Raw genomic sequence first — 19,350 nt, 5'->3', positions numbered from 1 at the left:
AGCAACTTACAGATCAATATGTAAAGTATCCCAATTAAGTTACAAAACAAAATAAAGCAGAACAAAACAGAATATGTTTATATATGTATAGGAAAATCTAGAAGGCCCCAAACCAGTTTTTAATATTGGAGTTACCTCTCATGGAGTAGAGTTGGAGAATCACTGTTTGGATTACATACTTCTATGTATTAATTTTTTTTTTTTTGCAAAAGTTATGTATTGTGTAATTTTTTAAATAAATAAAAACAGGAATAATAAAAGCAGCGCTGTAGCATTAGGATTGAGTTGAACAGTTATAGATGTTTGAGAAACATTTTATTACTTGTTTTTGTGACCTAAAGCTCAAAGTGGGTTATTGAAATGTCATGTGGATGAACATTTTTCAAATTATGAAAACTTATTAGGATTTCTATAGCCAGTTTTACTGTATTTTAATTTTATGTGGTTATTTTTAAATACAGTTCCAGTTCTACAATAATTAAATATATTTAAATATATAAGTCCATTAGTCCAACAGTAAATAGTTGAAGGTTAGTATTTTTTACTTTTAGGCAGAAAATTTTTTTATTTTACTGGGCCCTCAGTAGGGAAAAATACAAAAAGAAGGGAAGATTGGTTGTAGATCTTGCAATAATAGGTCCCAATTAGGGAATCAGTTAGCATGAGATTGGCTGAAATCCAAAATATAGTTTGCTTCATCACTGACTCTACACAAATTATCAAAATTGTATTGCTTGCTGACCATCTATACATTTTGTTAGTTTGTTTTATAAAATGTAACCTTTCCATGACATCAAAAAGTTTAAAACTTTGATTTGGAATTGTGCCATGACAGCAAATAAATTGCTGTTTCTTAGAGTTGGTTTTTTTTTTTCCCTAAACCTGTTTCTATAGACAGGTATATTAAAGTGATTTTATAGATTTGGAAAGAAAACTTATTTTAAAATTAGAGTTTTCATAAATACCATTTTAAAAAAAGGATGTAGAAAAATAGGAAATGGGTTTCACAGTCCTTTATTGCGTGATGTTATAGTGATTTGGGGCAAATGTCAGAATATCTCACTGGGGAAGACTTAAATTAGACAATTTGCTGAGCAATATTTAATTTCACCATGATGTTAGAAATATGTTGCAGTAGCTTAAATTCATGGGGTAAATTATTTAAAACAGTGAATTCTAACTGGAGTTTTTCTTTTTGTTCGTATGATGAGGAACAAATAGTTGTATTTTTTTTGTGGATAGTTGAAGTCAATTTATTGATTTGGGCTCTTAGTTCGAAAGTTGTCCTTGATAGGATAGGGTTCCATCTGTATGATACAAGTTCCCCTGAAGTTTCCCAGGGCTTCTTATAGAGCCAGAAAGTGTTGATGGTGACTAAGCTCAAGTCAGATGTTAAGGAGTAATGTTAGTACAAATGGAGATGGGCAGTAAACAGTGGAAAACAGCCAGAGTTTGAAGACTTCAGACCAAAAAAAAAAAAAAGAATATAAATAGCTGTTTAACAATTTTTTACACCAGCTGCATATTGAAATAATATTTTAAACATATAGGGATATCCAAAATTGGAATAAATGAAATATACTAAAATTAATTTTGTCTGTTTAAAACTGTGGCTATTAGATCATTTAAAATTACATATGGGACTTGCATTTGTGGCTCACATTATATTTTTATTGAATGGCTGACCTGGAGAAACAGTACTAGTATAATTTCCTTATAAGTGCCTGGATGCCTGTTTTACTTTAATATTTTTTTCTTTGATACTGATTAGTGTTGGTCATTCTGGGCCCAACCTTCTGTGTTTTTTTGTTGTTGATATATGTTTTTATTGTGGTACAAAATATACCGTGTTATATTTAGCATTGTAACCATTTGTAAGTGTACAGTTCAGTAAGACCTCTAGAAAAACTGTAACTTGCAAAATTGAAACTCTGTACCTATTAAACACTAATTCCCTCTTCTTCCTCTCACTCATACTTAAGTTTTAAGTATAATTTTGAGATCTGTGTGTGATTTTTAAATTTTTTCCCCTAGCTTTATAGAGATATAACTGACATATAACACTGTATAAGCTGAAGGTGTACAACATGATGATGTGATATATGTGTATATCTTGCAGAATGATTAGCATAACATTTGTCTTCTTAAAGCCCACTAAGAATTCTGAATATGAGTTTTGGTTAAAAAATTATAGCTCACTAATAATGGGAAACATGCAGTTAATCTATTAGTCATGTATGTTTTTTCCTGTTAATATTTTAGTATACTTCCTCCTTCCTACTGTTTTGGTTTCCAAGTACAGTTCACACGAAGAAGTGAAGATGTGCACAAGTCGTCTAAAATACATTTTTCAGGGCCAGTTAGCGTGTTTGGTGTTAGTATCTGTGGATGTGGTAGCTGTACACAACTGTGCCCTGATTCCAGCCGTCCTGGGCAAGTGGGCAGACGCCTTCTCCAGGCTGCAGATGGTGGGGTGCTCTTTCTCACTAGGCCAACTGGGGCAAGTGATTAGAGGGGTATGTGCCAAAGAAAGGAAAAAAGCAAACTGTGGGTTGTCTGAGGTTTATTTTTTCTTTTAACTGCTGAGATATTTGTATTTTAAGTGCACAAAGGGGGATCCATTTTTCAAAGGACCTCCACATTGACTCTTCTACTGAAATGAAAAATCCTTATTCATCTGTGAACTATCAACCCAAATTTTAGGTCTTTGTCTATCTGTGCTCTTGATTTTTAACACAAGGCAAAACTACAATTTGCTGTATATTACTTTCTTGATCATTTCTTTTCTTTTAATATTATGGCAAAAAATGGCATTCCCAGTAGAACCCTGTCCCCTTCTTTAACCCTGTACCCCCGCCATCAGAGCTGCTCTCTTGCTTGGATTGGCCATAGCCGCCTGTTAGCAGGTCGACTGGAGTCCCTTGTTCCACGCCCCTCACAGGTGCTGGCACCTCGGTAAGCCCCACACTGAACTCAACCTCTTCAGCTCCAGACACCAAGCCTGCCTCGCTACATTCTTGACTCACAGTTTGGGCAAGCCATCCATGTGAAATCTTTAATTTTTCTAATTTCACTCAATTAAAATAAATATATAAATTCTAATGTGCAGAAAATGTGTCTTACTAAGGTTCAATAGTAAATGAACTTAAATTATTTGAGATGGCTACTTCTACTTAAGGCAACTAGGCACCTCTCCTCCATAAATTATGCACTTGGAAAATAGGGCTAGCAAGTGTTAGACATAAATAATTGATAATCAAGCTTTCCTAGATGATGAATCGCACTGCTGTATCACTGCAGATGGAGCCCTTTGTTTTTAAATTTCGAATAGGTAACTCTCAAGAGTTGCTCAGTGATTGCTTTGATTTTAGCGGCTATACTCTCAAAAAATGTTGTCCTGCTTGTTGTTTAATTAAATAATTGCCTCAGTTTGTGGTGAGGGATTTTATCCTCATTGTTTTGTTTAACAAGTGTTTCTAGAGTAAAGCTCCATGTTTAGAAAATCCAAAAATGAATATTTGGTTCCATTTTTCTGGTAGAATTTTCTTCTCTCTCTTTTTGCCTCTTGCCTCTTCACAGGCTGAAGGTGCTGAATCTCATTTTTTTAGTTTATTGTAAGCCTTCAAAAAAACTGACACTGACTGGGGGACTTGACCTGTATCCTAGCTGCAAACACATAAAGAAGCCTTTTGCCATCACATGAATTCTTTGTTCTAACCCAATATTTGGCGTATATGGGAGCACTGAGAAGGAGCGTCTGATATGAGGCCTTCACTTTGGACAACTTGCCTTCATGGGAGAACTGGATTATAGAAATTCGGGTTAAGAGGCATTCATTTAATCGTCAAAGTTGGAACATATTCCCAGATGGAATCTGCAGTGTTATCTAAGCCTCCCCTGGTGACTTATCAGTGCCATCACATCCCGGCACAGTTCTGGATCCGGGGATTCTGACCGGAGACTGCTGATTGCATCTCGTTTTGTAGTGTTGAAAATACCCCTGCCTCGGGCACAGAGGGGCCTGCCATGATTGATGTCCGTGAAACCCTGGCCATTAGCACTGTTGATTTGAGACTGAGGGTGTGTGTATGCATGCGCGTGTGTGAGCCCATGAGCATGTGCAAGCTTGCATGTATAGCCTTCTTTCATAGCACCAGACTATTAAATTCCGTAATCTGTGTGGTAATTGGCAGGTAAAGCTAGGGACAGCTGGATTATTTAATTCATATTTTCCTATTAATCATTTTGAAGCAAATATGAAAAAAAATGAAGAGCTTTCATTGTAGAGGCTTGTGGAGGCATACATGTAGTGAGACCTCTGTGCACTGGTACAAACTGGCTTATGAAAATGTAGGCGAAGAACTGTGTGTGCACATACCAGCTAATGCCTCCAGTTAAGATTCCTGAGTAAGTGGAGGGCAGGGAATAACGAAGTTTAAGGAAAAAAATAGGAAGAGAATACATATGTGTGTTATTAATTCGCATTGGGGGACTCCTGGTCTTTGGCTGGCTGATGGTCTTAGAGACAGATCATGATAAGGATCCAATTAAGAATGTTAGAAGAAAAGCTGATCTATTTTATGTTTGGCATCTTGGGTTCTCACTGGTATGATTTTGTTCATATTGTGCCATTGTCTCAAATCAAGAGGAAGAAATCACCCGAGATTAAGAATTGCTCTATTTGTTTGAAGGGTTAACTTTTTTTTTTTTTACTTGGTGTAACCTTGACTGGTTTCTGTTGGATTTTTCTCTCTCCCTCTTTAGGAAGCTATTTTGCCAGCCACTTCATTATGGGAGGAGAGAAGTTTGACTCAACTCACCCGGAAGGCTACCTGTTTGGGGAGAACAGCGACCTGAACTTCCTGGGGAGCAGACCCGTGGCGGTAAGGCTCTAATTCCTGTGCCTGCGGGGGCTGTGGGCACCGAGCACGTGCTGTTGGCTGGGTGGCAGTGTCATAGCTCGTCTGAGTTGAGAGGGGCCTGGGAGCCAGACCATAGCCTCTTTGGTGGAGCTGGGTCTCTTGTCACCAGAGGTGTGTAAAAGCCACCAAAATCTGCCTGAGGGGGAGAACTTCTGGATAACTCCAGCTCTCCCAGGATTCAGATCTCTGCCGGAAAGCCGCCTCAGCAGACAGCCCATCCCTGGCCTTGCCAGCCTACCCTCATCTTGCTTTTTTCTTCTTCAGAGCACTTAACATCGCATAAGCTTTTATTTCTGTCTCCCACCCTCTGTTTATTATCTGCTTCCCCCTCAGAATGTAACTGTCATAGGGCAAGGACTGTTTTTATTGTTGTATCCCAGCACCTAGAACAAAGCCCGGTACATAACGGTAGGCCATAGATACAGATTTGTTGAATGAATGACTGGAAAAGCTTCCCTTAATATCTGAGTTGGTATTAGACCAACTCCCTCTCAGTTCATTCATCCCATCCCATAAACTCACATGAGCATCTTCTCGGCTCCCAGCATGAGGCTTTGTGGTAATAGCTGCCATATGGCTATCAAGGGGCTACTCTGTGCTCAGGGAGGTCCTGGAGACTTTTCAGACATCATTCGTAATCTTCATAAAGACCTACCTGGCAGAGGGTTTATAAGTGAGAGAACAAGATTCGAGATGAACAATGACAACAGCCAGCATTTATGAAGTGCATTCCATGTTCCAGGCACTGTTCTAATTGTTTTATATAAAGTTTTCTCAAAGTCACATAACTAGGTCTGTCTGGCCACAGATTGATAATGTTTCCACTGCTTTTCTTTGCTTCAAAATATCCTGCCTTCCTCCAACTCCTGCTTTAGTGAGACAGACAAAACATGTGAACAGGGAGTGTCCAAACAGCGATAAGGCTCTGAAGTGACTGGATTGCTGTGGGAACCAGGAGCTGGAGCAGGGAGCCACAAGGGTGGTGCGGCGCTGAGAAGGGTGGACGGCTTGAGCCAGACTTTGGGAAGACCCTGAGTTTGACTCGACAGGTGGGGAAGGGGCTTTCCAGGAGAGAAGTGCAGAGGACGGGCCTAAAAGCATTCCCGTTTTTGTTGAATCAGCAACTACTGTGTGCCAGGTACTGGGATAGGCCTGGGAGACAAAGCTGAAATGAGCATGGTTTGTTCCTCCCTGGCACAAATCAGGAAACCTGTCTGGCAGGAGTGGACGTTTCCTGATGGCAAAACAAGACCGGAAAGGTAGGTGGGGGCTCCAAACCTCCAAAGACATGAACTCCCCTGTCGGCCCTGGGGTCTATGAAGATTTTTTAGCAGAGAAGAGACCTGGAGAAAGTGTTTGTTTGTTTTAGGAAGATTAATCTGGTGGTGGGCTCCGCTCTTGAGCTTTCCCTGAGAAGTGTCCCTTGTTAGAGCTCACTGTGTCCTCCCTTCTGTCGGGAGTGGCCCCTCTTCTAACTCTGAGCCCCTCAGTGCTTTCCAAACACCAAGCCCTTTCTGCTTCAAATTAAGGTGTACTGATTAAGGCTTATCAAATGTCTACTCTTGATTTTGCTACCAGCACCTTAGAAAGTGTAGAAAGATCTATTTTTTTTCTGATAGAGCCAGATAAGAATTTTTCTTCACTCTCCAGTGCCAGCTCATGCATGGAAAACGGCCCTTTCTTCTCACGTGGATTCACTGTTTGCATCCATTTCTCCCTTTTTTCTTAACTCTGGTGCCAGAATAGTTTTTATATATATATATGTATGTGTGTATATACACACATATATTTATTTATTTTTACCTTTTTTTTTTTAACCTTTTCAGGCCATAAAGATGATTTAGAAACATGTAAACAGGTTTTTAAGTTTGTTTTGAGGCTTACACTGGCTGGCAAACTTTCCTAGTTTTATCACCTTGTTTACACCTCCCTATGAGCCTTCCAATGGCCAAGCTCTTCCTGAAACGCCCCAGAGCAGCCTTGACCTTAAGTTTGAGGCTTTTTCCCAAAGGAGCATCCATAGCAGACTTTTTGTTGTTTTTATGTAGTAATCATTAAATAAGCTTCATGTTGTACAGAGCAAATGTTTCCCAAAGACATCAAAATTCCATGTTAAGAAAGCAAATCAGAGTAACTTCAAATAGGTAGATAGGAATATAGTATACGGAATAAATGTGGCTCATTTCCCTTTCCTCTCCCCACATGTTATGTTGTAATGATAATAGCTAACATCGATTGAGACTTACTGTTTGCCAGGCCTGGCTATTCTGAGCTCTCTTAGATGTTACCTCATTTGTCCTCACACCTGCTGAGGGAGAGGAGGCCAGATGAGAAACAGGAGGCTCGAAGACTTCAAACAAAGATTACAAAACCTAGAAGATATAGAATCAGAATTTGAACCCAGCAGTCCAGCCCCAGGGCCGTTTCTGCTAGCCAGGACAGCTGTGTGTAGGAGCTCTGCTCACATCCTATCCAGCAGTCTGAGTAAATCAAGTGCAGTTTGCAAGGTATGGAGAGAGGCAGAAAGCAAACCAAGTGACTGTGACATGTTCTCTGGGAGCATCTTTTGAGAGAGTACCTACCTGGTGTGTAATTCCACCTGCTAACCTGGCCTCTGGGTTTGGCCTTTGCTGCATACCACGCTGGTCGAGGGGCCAGCCGCCCAGGGGTTGAAGATCACCTCATTGCTTGAGTTCAGGGAACTGACTCCACTCTCTAGTAACATGTCCCCAGGGTCAGCTAATGGGCATCAGGTTACAGAGGAGAGAGAAGAGCCTTTAAAACAATCCAGCGGCTTGAGGCTAGAACAGCTCCTCCTTCCAGAGAGAATGAATATGGGAATGAGGGATGTTGAAATAAATTGATATATAAAATATAAATGCCACAGACTTCCTGGCTTCTGGGACCTGTGGTATTTCCTGTCATTTCTGAATTACCTGACTAAAAAGAGTATCATTTGCCAGAGCTATCACTCAGCCTGCAGTTACTGGAGCCCTGATCACCCACTTAGGATAATCAAAGTAAAATTTATTATCAAGCCTTAAGAGTCAGATTTAAAGAATGAGAGAGTGTGTATGTGTATATATATAGAAAGATGGTTGAAGAGAGGTTGGAATCAAGATTTCATGTTTTATTTGTATCTTACCAGTGAACTCTTTGCCCTCTTGGCAAGTCTGTTACCCAGGCTCTCAGATTCCCAGTGGTAAAGTGGAGGAGGGGCAGTTTTGACTTTATAGGAATGTGATGCTTGAAAAATGCCCTGGAATTGCTGGATGAAAAGAAGCATGGAACAATGTTCGCTATACCTGCTAACCTTTCAGGGTGGTTATTTCTGCAGCTACTTCTAGTGGTGGATGGAGAGAATATTCACTAGTTTTTAAGTAACTGTTGTAAGTAGTGATCAGGGCTTCTGAAGGCCTTTCTGCTCTGTTCTCTGTGTAGAGGAGCTAAGATCATTGTGTTTGTGTATCACCGCTTTAAGATGCTAAATAAAGTCCATCCGTTCCCTTCCCAGGCGGTGGAAGAGCTGATGCTGATTTTTTGCTTCTTTTTGAGTTAGATTTTCTTCTGTTGAGGTAAATTACTGCTAAAACTCTAAGTTATTTAGAGGCTTAGTGAACGTAGGATTGTTAGAGTACCAAGTGATACCTTGATTCTTCCTGAGTTCAGATCTCTCCTCTCATCTTAGAGGAAAGTGGCTGAGCTTCAGTTGCGCCCCTCGCCCTCCCCATCATCTGGTGAGCTCTGGGCCCCACTGACACGGTGTCTGCCTCCCCATGCTCCCTGCGGCCAGGGCTGCACAGCCGGCCTCAGGAAGCAGGTGCACACAGAGGGCTTTTCTTCTTCCTCTAACAGAGATATACCTAGAAGGTCTCCTCAAGTCCCGTTTCTGTCAGTGGAGCCTTTTATTCACACGTGTGCAGGGGAAGCACGTCTTTTAAGCAACTTGGCATACATCCATTTGTGAAGCAGTGTTGCACATATAGAGCTTTGCGTCGGTCATGGTGCCACCCATCCATTCAATAAATATGAGTTGTTTACAGTGCTAGCAAGTGGGAATGCAGGGATGAAAAAGACTTGGCCCTGCCCTGAGGAGCTCGCAGAATAGGGGGCAGGGAGATTGCCCCGGACTGATGAACGGTGGTAAGTTCGACGTGAGAGACAGTGCCAGAGTGCTTTGAGAGCGAGGAGCACAGGGGTGCCCTTGCCCAGGGTGCCTGCCGGCTCTGAGAGGTGACTCCTCGAAGCTGGCAGGATGAGCAGGGTTTCCCAGGTGGAGATCAGGAAGGTCACTAAGGCAGAATTAACGAGCACTGTAAGGAAGCACAAAGGTGTGGATGTGTGCGTCGGGTTTCCAGAAGGTGAGTAGGCCGTGAGGACTGGCCCGCAAGGGGTGCTGGTGGGAGGTGAGGTGGGAAAGACAAATCAGGCCTGTGTTTGCAGGGCTGTGAATATTGTATTGAGAAGGTGATACTTTTCTTTCCGGGGTGATAGAGCGAGTCATCGTCACGAGTGGCTTTGCCCCTGACTAGCTTTGTGGTGTCAGTTAAGGTACTGGCCATCAGTGTGCCTCAGCTTCTCTGGGTGTAATGATACCGTTGGGCAGGAATATTTTAAGGATTCAAAAAATAACAACTATTGAAATTTGATTTGCCTTTTAGAAAGCTAACTCACTGAATCGTCTCTCAGTGTAGAGAATGAGTCAGAAAGCAGATGAGACCAGTTAGATAGCGGTTTATCTTAGTTAGGGAAGAGGAACCAGGGTAGTGGCCTGAGAAGTAAAGATGGTGCAGATTCAGGAATTGTGGGCCGGGGTTGCGGGACAGGCAGTAGTTAAGGCAGAGGCCGCTGAGGAGCAGCCCCTGTGGGACAGCTAACCTTAAAGTGGGGGCTGTGTGAGTGTTTTGTCTGCAGATTTGTTTGTGCCCCAGCCCCAGTGTAACTGGACAGGTTGTCACAAGTACCCTGGCGTCAACTGCCTGAGAGCTGGCGGCTATAACAAGACATGCTGGAGTGGGGACCTACACAGCAGACATTATGCCTCACAGCTCTGCAGGCTGGAAACCTAAGATCAGGGTGCCAGGAGATTCAGGTCCTGGTGACGGCCCTCCTCTTGGCATGCAGATGGCAGCCTTCTCGCTGTGTCCACACAGGGCGGAGAGAGTGCTAGCTCGCTCTCTTCCTCTTCTTATAAAGTACTAAGCCCACCCTATGACCTCACCTAACCCAAATCCCCTCCCAAAGGCCCCCCTCCAAATAGCGTCACATTGGGGGTTAAGACTTCCACACATGAATTTTTAGGGGGACACAACTGAGATCATGGTGGAGTCCATGGTGGGAACAGGCCTCTTTTCTGCATGTGTCTGTGTGTGGGTTTAGGTGGGGTTCCTTGCCTTTTGCATGCTATCTTCGTTCCTCCTTCCTTCCTTTTTAATTGTACCACAGCTGTTTTTGCCATGCAGTTTGACAGTTTCTTAAAAGTTTAGCTGTGCATACTGTTTGTCCCAGCTTGAAATAAACTCCCCTTTTCTGAATCTCTGTGTAAAGGAAAAACACACTCCTGTGCCTCCTCTCCTCTCAGTGTTCTACCACAACACTAACTCACTTTTGACACTACATGTGTGGGCTTTGCCTACATCAGGCAGGAATTGTTAAATAAATTATAGTGTGTCTACACTATGAACTGGTATTCAGCCAAAAATAAAGTAGATGTATATCCATGGAGATGAAAACATGTCCATGACCACATCATTTACTGAAAAAAGCAAGTTGCTATAAATGTAGAGTCTGATTTCATCTCTGATGAAAGGAACAGTGCCCAGCCATATACGTGGATGTGTGCATTTATGTATTTACGTTACAGGCGCATAAAAATACGTTAGAGATGCTCCAACCTGTCACAGCGGTAGCTGAGGTGGCTCTTAAGGTGCACCAGTGGGGGGAGGTACTTATTTTTGCTTCATATTCTACGCTGTTGGACTTTTTCCCAGTAAGCACGTTTTCATTTTAAAATTAAGGGCACTTAAGCTTTCTTAAAAAATAGGTAAGGGACTACTGCTGAGTAAAGAAGGAAATAGGTCCAGGAGAATACATAGAAGTAGGAAAAGTGAGAAAATTCATAAAATAAAGGTTTGGACTTTCTGAAGTGGACTGCAGGAAGGGGGGCCCCACGGTGTGGGCCTGGGGCTTGTGGAGAACAATGAAAATCGGAACAAGCAGGGGAAGGAGTGGAGCAGGCGGCTTCATACTCTTGGTGTCCACGGGCAGTGATTCACTCTTAGAAATATTAGATTCAGGACAGAGATGGCCTGCTTTTCAATAGCCCAAGAGTAAAAGAAAACCCAGACTATGAAAGACCCAAACCAGGGACTGCATATTCATGTAGTCTCCCTGCTTCTAGCGCCTTCCCGCAGGTGAAACCATGCTCAGTTCAATAAGTGGTCTTCCCAATCTTTTCTTTTATATGAAGTTTAAAAAAAAAATTGTAACAAAATACACATAACATAAACCACACCATCTTAACCATTTTAAGTGAACAGTTCAGTAGTGTTAAGTACATTCACATTGTTTTACACCCAGTCTGCATTTCCCCCACCCCCGGGCCCTGACACCACCCTTGTACTTTCTGTCTGTGTGAATTTGACTACTTTAGAAACCTCATAGAAGTGGAGCACTCCAAGATCTGTCTTTTTGTGTCTGGCTTATTTCAGTTGTCATAATGTCCTCCAGGTTCTGCTCTCTTGTAGCAGTTGTCAGAATTTCCTTCCTTTTTAAGGCTGAATAGTGTTCCACTGTGTGGCTGGATTCCGTTTTGCTTCTCTCTCCATCCCTTGATAGACACATGGGTGGCTGTTGTGAAAGTGCTGCTGTGGGTATGGGTGTCGCGTTCAGGTTTTGGGGCATACATGCACACCAGTATTGGGCTGGGGAAGAAATGACTGTTCAGTTTCAGAAAATTCTGTAAATGAAATTATTGTAGGTCTTCAATTTTGAAATTTAATTTGTTTTTATGTTTCTTGGGGAAAAAACGTGTTCCATTTGTATTACTTTTTATCCCTAATAAAGATGAGAAAATGAAAGTTGCTCCCTGTCAGTTCATGAATAAACACTGAATAAGTAAATAAAGTCTATTTTGCAGTGTGCAGCTAAACACCATGGTCTATTTCCAAATACTGAGACAGTGCAACCAAATTGCAGGTTTTTTTCAAGAGTTAGTTTTACTCTCTCTCAATTCCAGAGATAACGTGAAAAAACTGGTCATTTTTTTTTTATTTTGTTATCATCAATCTACAATTACATGAAAAACATTATGCTCACTAGGGTCCCCCCCTCACCAAGTTCCCCCCACAAACCCCACTACAGTCACTGTCCATCAGCATAGTAAGATGTTGTAGAATCACTACTTGTCTTCTCTATGTTGCACAGCCCTCCCCATGCCCCCCCAACATTATACATGCTAATCGTAATGCCCCCTTTCATTTTCCCCACCCCTATCCCTCCCTTTCCTCCCATTCTCCCCAGTTCCTTTCCCTTTGGTAACTGTTAGTCTATTCTTGGGTTCTGTGATTCTGCTGCTGCTTTGTTCCTTCAGTTTTTCTTTGTTCTTATACTCCACATATGAGTGAAATCATTTGATACTTGTCTTTCTCTGCCTGGCTTATTTCACTGAGCATAATACCCTCCAGCTCCATCCATGTTGTTGCAAATGGTAGGATTTGTTTTCTTCTTATGGCTGAATAATATTCCATTGTATATATGTATCACATCTTCTTTATCCATTCATCTACTGATGGACACTTAGGTCGCTTCCATTTCTTGGCTGTTGTAAATAGTGCTGCGATAAACATAGGGGTGCTCTATCTTTTTCAAACTGGGCTGCTGCATTCTTAGGGTAAATTCCTAGGAGTGGAATTCCTGACTCAAATGGTATGTCTATTTTGAAAAAGCTGGTCATTTTTATATGAAGAGCAGGACAGATTTGGGGGCAGGGTAAATAAAAGCATAGAATATATAACAGAACAGTATGTGTAAAGTCATTACACCTTTGGAAAAGAAGGTATAGCGTAAAAAAGACAGCTCTGGAAGCTACTTGGGTCAAAGCATTTGCTGTTTGGCCCTCTAAAGGGGAGTTTTATGTGGCTCTGTTCTGGGGTTTTCCTCCCTGAGGCCTCTGCTCTATGGAGCTGGGTTTCTAGGAGATGAACCACCAGATGGATGGGTCCCCATTGGTGCAAGCAGGTGGCAGGGTGATGGAGGCCAGCAAGCCATGCCACTGAGTGCAGCTACCCTCATCCTGTGGCCCCGGTGACGAGAGGGGGTGCTCCGAAAGAAGTCACATCGGTTGGAAGGGCTGCTCCTGACACCTGTCCCTTTTTTTTTTCATTTTCTTTGAAAACAAATCCCAAAAATTGCTTTTAATTTACTTTCTATTGTTTTTTTCTTTTTTGTTATTGTTTCTCTTTTCACTTTTTTATTGTGAGTTGTGAAATATATATATAGATAGATATATAAACCATATAGGTACAGTTTAAAGAAACTATAAACAAACACCCTTCTACCTACCACCCTGATCAAGAAATGGGACATTGCCAGCAGGACTTCTGGACCTGACCACATCTGTCTTATTTTGTTAAATAGCAGCTTTATTGAGCTATAATTCACCATGGGTTTCTCTCTGGTGGAATTACCATCTTTCCCTTTGTGGTTAATAAATATCTTGAAGAAGATAATTTCAAATTACTGTCTAGATTTTTTTTTTAATGCAAAGTACATCAAACTAAGCATGCTCCTTTCTTTAGCTAAAGATGCCACTTTGGCTGAGGTTAGTGAAATAGGACATTGCATGTCAGATCTTTGAGATGTAAGGCAGGGATCATGGTTTTATCTGTCTGGTATGTAGACTTCAGGGTATAGTTTTATGGATTAAAATTATAGGAAGGGGTTGCAATGTAACCTGAGGTTATGAGAGAAAGGGAAAAAATTATCTGGAGAAGAAATTTGCCGGAGATGAATAAGGACAGGAACAGTGTTTAGGCTGCTGACCTGGTGGTCACCTTCTCTATATATGAATTTCCAAATCAATTTGGATTATAAAACTATGAACTGGGGCAAAAAAGTAGAAAAGGAAGAGGAGAAATAGTTTATTCTTCTCTGTACTTACCTCAGTTCGGTTTTTATACTAGTTGAGAAGGTAGTTTTCTTTAGTGACCGTTAGGCCAGTGTTGATCTTTTCCCCTCCCCAACACACACACCATTGACTGATTGACCCACTCACTTGTTCCTTCATTCATTTAATATTTTATTGAGCACCTATGGTACTGTAGGCTAATGTTAAACAATGGAGATACAAAGACAGATAAAATACAGTCCTGCCCAGAGGAACTTACCCATCACCAGGAAACATGACTGTGTTGGAGGAAGGGCTGATGAGTAGAGGCTCAGGCAGCTGAACAAGGTGAGGCTTATGGGCTGCAGGTGATTCCGTGTAACTACCGTGTAGGGTCCAGGGGGTGGGGGGAGATGCAGCAGGACATAAGACTGTGGACCAGGCCTGGGCCATGGGACCTTGCCTACTTTCCTATGAGCTTTGGCCATCCTGTAGGCCATGGGAACCACTAATGCCTTTTAAACTGGGGTCAATATAATACACGTTTGGAAAGATCACTCCCACGACAGTGGAGAAGATGAATTGGGGGATAGTGAGCACAGATAATGGGGAACCAGGTGCCCAAATGAGATCTGATGGAAGCCTGATCTCAGGTTGTGGTAGGGATGAAGGAAGGGCCCTCATTCCAGAGGCAGGATCTGAGCTGGTACCAACACAGAGGCAGAGCCTAGGCTTGGGTGGTAGACTATCTTCGGGGCCCTCGCATAGGGCGTGGCCAGCTGGTGGGTTTTCCTGTTTGATGTGGCAGCCCCATTCCAGCATGCCTACTCCTCTAGGCCTTTGGACTTTTTCTTCCAAAGACTGCTGTGCCCTCCAAAGACTATTCTGGAATCCATGTGATCCATTCCTTTCCCAAGCTTCCAGGAGCTCCCCTCCCCCAGCACATGGTAGACCCAGAGCCCTTGCCAAGTTGCTGTTTCTGTGTCCTGCACGAAAGCCCCCGTACCACAAGTTCCCCTCATCCAGCACCATGTTCCACAGCCCTTGGTCTGCACCCTCAGGATACGCTCCAGCACATCCTGCCTGGTCCTGACAATGCACTTGTCAGCCCAGTCTCTGGTCTTTGGCACAGCAACCCGTCCACTCTTAGCAAGTGCAGCAGGCCCCAGGTAAGTGAGACTGAGATTTGACCCTAATTATGGTCTAGTGGCCAGAAGCGAACATGGGGCAGGTCCTTTGTCTTGTCTGAGAGCTCTGACTACTGTGTAAGCAAGGGGGCTCTTCTGTCTCCCAAGGAGAGGGAGTTCATCACTTTGCAGGCCCAGGGAATCTGGGGTCCATGGTTTTCAAGTAAATATCCTCAGACACCTCCATCTCAAGCCTTAGAGCCCACTCCTTCCCCATCGGGAACTTGTCTGGGCTCAGAGTTCCGCCTTCTTTTTAGTTCTGCCACTTCTTAAAATTAGGTCCTGTGCCTGCAGGAGATGAGTGTCTTCAAATGTTGCCAAGGAGGCTAGGTGACTGTCATACTTGGCTTTAAACTGTTGATTGCTGTGTCCAAGATTGTCCTGTTCCCTTTTCAGTGAATAGATGGCTCTTAATAACAGCACCAATTCCACCGTCCTGATTGTAATAATTTCTCCTGTCCCTCCTGTACCAGAGAGGAAGCCAGCCAGTGCGTTCCCTGCCAAGTGTCCCACCACTGCAGCTATGTACCACTGCCACAGCAGCACTCCAGGGTCCTCACTGCCTGTCATTCAGAACATCCTGAGACTGGCTGGTCTCATTGTAGGGAGCAAGTTTGTCCCTGTCACTGTGTATGTAATCCACATGTGAACGTTTCACAGTTTATGCGCCCTCTTGTTGATCATTTAGCCTTCTACCCTTCGGGGCATATTAGCTGTCATAAGAGTGCTTTTGTGAACCTTCTGTTGCACGAGTTTGCTGACCATATGTATGCAGATCTGCTTGGAGCCTACCCGCACTGGCACTGCTGGGGCATGAGACTGGTTTTCTGAAGCAATCGTACCAGTTACTCCTACCGGCAGTTTGGAGTCCCCAGCACCTAGTATTTTCCATTTTTTGCATTTTAGCCATCTGGTGGATGTGTAAAATTAATTTTCATTTCCCTAATGACTCATGAGGCTGAGCACCTTTACATATGTTTCTTGGCCATTTGTGAAGTGTCAGTTCAGGTTTTTTATCTAGTTTTCTTGTTAGTTTACCTGCTTTTTCTTTCTTAGTAAGGAAATAATAAAATATAAGTCCTTTCTCAGATAAATATATTGCAAATATCTCCTCCCAGTCTCTGCTTGCCTTTCATGCTTTTTAATTTATTTATTTTTATTGAAATATAATTGACATCTGACATGGTGTGAGTATAAGGTGTTCAAGGTGTTGATTTGATGCATTTATAGGTTGCAGTATGATTACCACCTGTGTTAGCCAACACCTCTATTTTTTGTGTGTGGTGAGAACATTTAACATCAGTCTTGTAGCAACCTTGAAGCTTATGCCTTTCCACTCTTAATGGTATATTTCATTGAACAAAGTTCTGAATATGAATACAGTCCCCTTTAACCATATACTTATATGGGACCTCTTGTATCTTGTTTAAGAAATCTTTCCAATTCCAACTCATGAGCCTGCTCTGGTTTTCTCCTAATGGCATTGTTTTATATTTAAGATGTCGTCCATCTGGAATTGAATTTGAGGTACAGTGAGAAGTAGGGGCTGTCTTTTTCCTTTTTTTAAAATACTCATACTCAGCACCGACTTGAGAAAACCACCCATCCTTTTCCCCACTGCACTGCAGCATCACCTTAGTCAAACATGAGGTGAGCTTCCCTAGTTTCTCTTATGAAGAATCCACTCATGTCCAGCCTGGGGGTGGGCTGAGGGCCGTGGGCAGTAAGCCTGGCCCCCAGCATTCTGGGAGATGAGCAGGGAAGGGGCTGAGGTCTCACCAAGAGACCTGTTTTCAGAGTTCCCTCGCCCTTGACTGTGCCAGGTGACCTGGGGTCAGTCCTCCAATTTATTCTCCGGCAAATGTCCAGTCATCCATTAGAGAAGGACAGGTGGTCTCCTGGCCATATCGCACCTGGGAAAAGATCTCATGTCTAAGTGCTTTTCACTCAGACTGTCCCAGTCTTTTCCTCTCTGGGCTTGCTTACACCTCATTTTTCAGAGGACCTGCTACTGCCAATTCCAGGCCTTTCTGGGGTTCTGGGCATGCTGTTCCTAACAAACCAGAGCACAGAGGTACTCTTCTGAAGATCTTATACACCTAAGATGAATATCCTACAAATACCTGTTTCTATCTTGTCTGTGAGCTGGTCCAGTCACTCTGGTGACATAAGGACTGTTTTAACAACAGAATTTGCCATCAAGTTTATAATCTTGCAGGAAGATCAGACATACACACCCATGCTCAGGGGTAATAAATTAAATATAGACATAGTCTTATGGGAGCTCTGAGAGAGAAATTGACTTTATGACAGCCTTTTGCTGACTTGGAAAGGGCCACTAAAGGCTTGAACTTTTGGTTTGTTGTTTAATGCTGTTTCTTAAAAAAACGGAGTGCGAAGAACCACTGCGGTATTCAGCAGTGAAACTAAAGCATCTGTGTTGTAGGAATTTCCTCGAAATTTCTTTGAAACATACTGAAACTGAGTGTGCACACTCTCGCCTCTGCTTCCTGTTGTCATTGTATGCCCCATTTTACGGGAAACTATACTTTTTGGTGTCGTATTTCAAAGAAAAATTTGGTTAACATTTTCAGATTTTCAAGAGACACATATGGCCTTAAATGTAATGAAACTGTTCTACAAAAGTCTATAAAAGTCAAAGACTTCTGGGTCAAATAGCTTAACAGTTGGTTACATTAGCAGCACCCCTAAGGAGCCCTCTATTAAAAAAACTGGTGTGGCGTCTGTTTTCCTGACTGGACCCTGATTAATTCAGCCTTAATCCCATAGATTATGAGGCAGCTATTGTTAAGCACATTTCACTGGGAAGGCAGTCGAGAATTAGTGGGTACAGAGACTTGTCTAAATCATACAACCAGTAATACAAGAGCCAAGACCTACACCTTCTTGAAGAGTCTCTGCTTTCCATTTATCTCAGCATTTCTCTTGCTGAACTTAATTTTTAAAATAACATCATGCTTTCAGAAGGATTGCAAAGACAGTAGGGAACTTCCTCACACCCTTCCTTCATCCAGCTTCTGACAATGTTCACATCTCATGCAACCATGGCACATTTGTCCAAACTAAAACTTAGCTCAGTACATTGCTGTTTTAGAAAAATGACAGACTTTATCAGGCCTACACCAGTTTTTCCATAGATGCCTTTTTTCATTCCAGGATCCAATGCAGGAAACCACGTTGCCTTTGATTGTCATGTCTCCACCTCCTCCAATCTGTGACCGTTTCTCAGTTTTTACTTATTTTTCATGACCTTGACAACTTTGAGATGTACCGGTGAGGCATTTTATAAAACTTCCCCAGCTGGGTTTTCTGACGTTTTCTTGTGATTAGACCAGGGTTACGGACTTGGGGGAAGAATGCCCAGGGGATTGAGGGGAGGGCCTTCCTTGTCACATCTCATCGGGGGTACAGCACGGCCAATGACTTATGCTCATGATAGTGACCTTGATCACTTGGTCCAAGTGGTGCCTGTCAGGTTTACCCAACTAAATCTTTCCTTTTCCATAGAAGCCAGTTGCCAAATGCACTTGCTGAACTTTTGACACCCCACTTAAATACGGGTCTGTGCTTTCTTGACAAATTATTAACTAGCACTTAAGGAACCTTTGCATTAATGGCCAGACTGAGAATTATAGACACAGGAACCAGACTAACGATGTTAGGAGATATGAACATGTATTGCTTCAATAATTATCTATTGCACCATCTTTGTTTTGCACCATGTTTGAACTTGGAACTTGGCTGTTTTTAGTCTTAGAAAGCTTATGGTTAATATGAGGACACCTATTTATTCTTCATGAACTGCAGTTAGCCCCAACAAGTCCTGAAAGATGATCAGAAGCCCAGGGTCTTGCTAGCATACAGGAAATCAGTAAAAAGAGGAAGAGCCAGAGAGAAACAGTTGCTGAGAACAGGAAAACTGGACATGTTGAAGACTGGCTCAAGGAGTAGCAATTTACAAGAATGGACTGACAGGTGGTAGACGACAGACATGGAGCCATGCAGAGACCTCAGGTTGGTCAGGAAAGGGATGTGGGTGGAACACAGGATGAGGGAGAAGCCAGTGACATAATCAACCTTGGAACTAGACTCTGAACATGATATATTGTGGATA

General features: G+C 42.5%; 1 protein-coding gene across 8 annotated transcripts in view; it reads left to right on the top strand.

Moving 5' to 3' along the window:
- The window catches only part of RNF157 (ring finger protein 157), a 62,831-nt gene that overhangs the window by 11,522 nt on the left and 31,959 nt on the right, over positions 1–19,350 (top strand). For all 8 annotated transcript variants that reach the window (XR_008997458.1, XR_008997460.1, XR_008997459.1 and 5 more), the window contains exon 2: positions 4,765–4,883. Coding sequence is in view for 5 of the 8 variants with exons in the window: in XM_036900264.2 (XP_036756159.2) it covers positions 4,765–4,883 (119 nt within the window). In the remaining 3 variants the exon portion in view is untranslated. The remainder of the gene's footprint in view (positions 1–4,764; positions 4,884–19,350) is intronic.

Source organism: Manis pentadactyla, chromosome 4 (genome assembly GCF_030020395.1).
Source record: "Manis pentadactyla isolate mManPen7 chromosome 4, mManPen7.hap1, whole genome shotgun sequence".
Classification (NCBI taxonomy): Eukaryota; Metazoa; Chordata; class Mammalia; order Pholidota; family Manidae; genus Manis; species Manis pentadactyla.
This window is presented reverse-complemented; position numbering and strand designations above follow the sequence as displayed.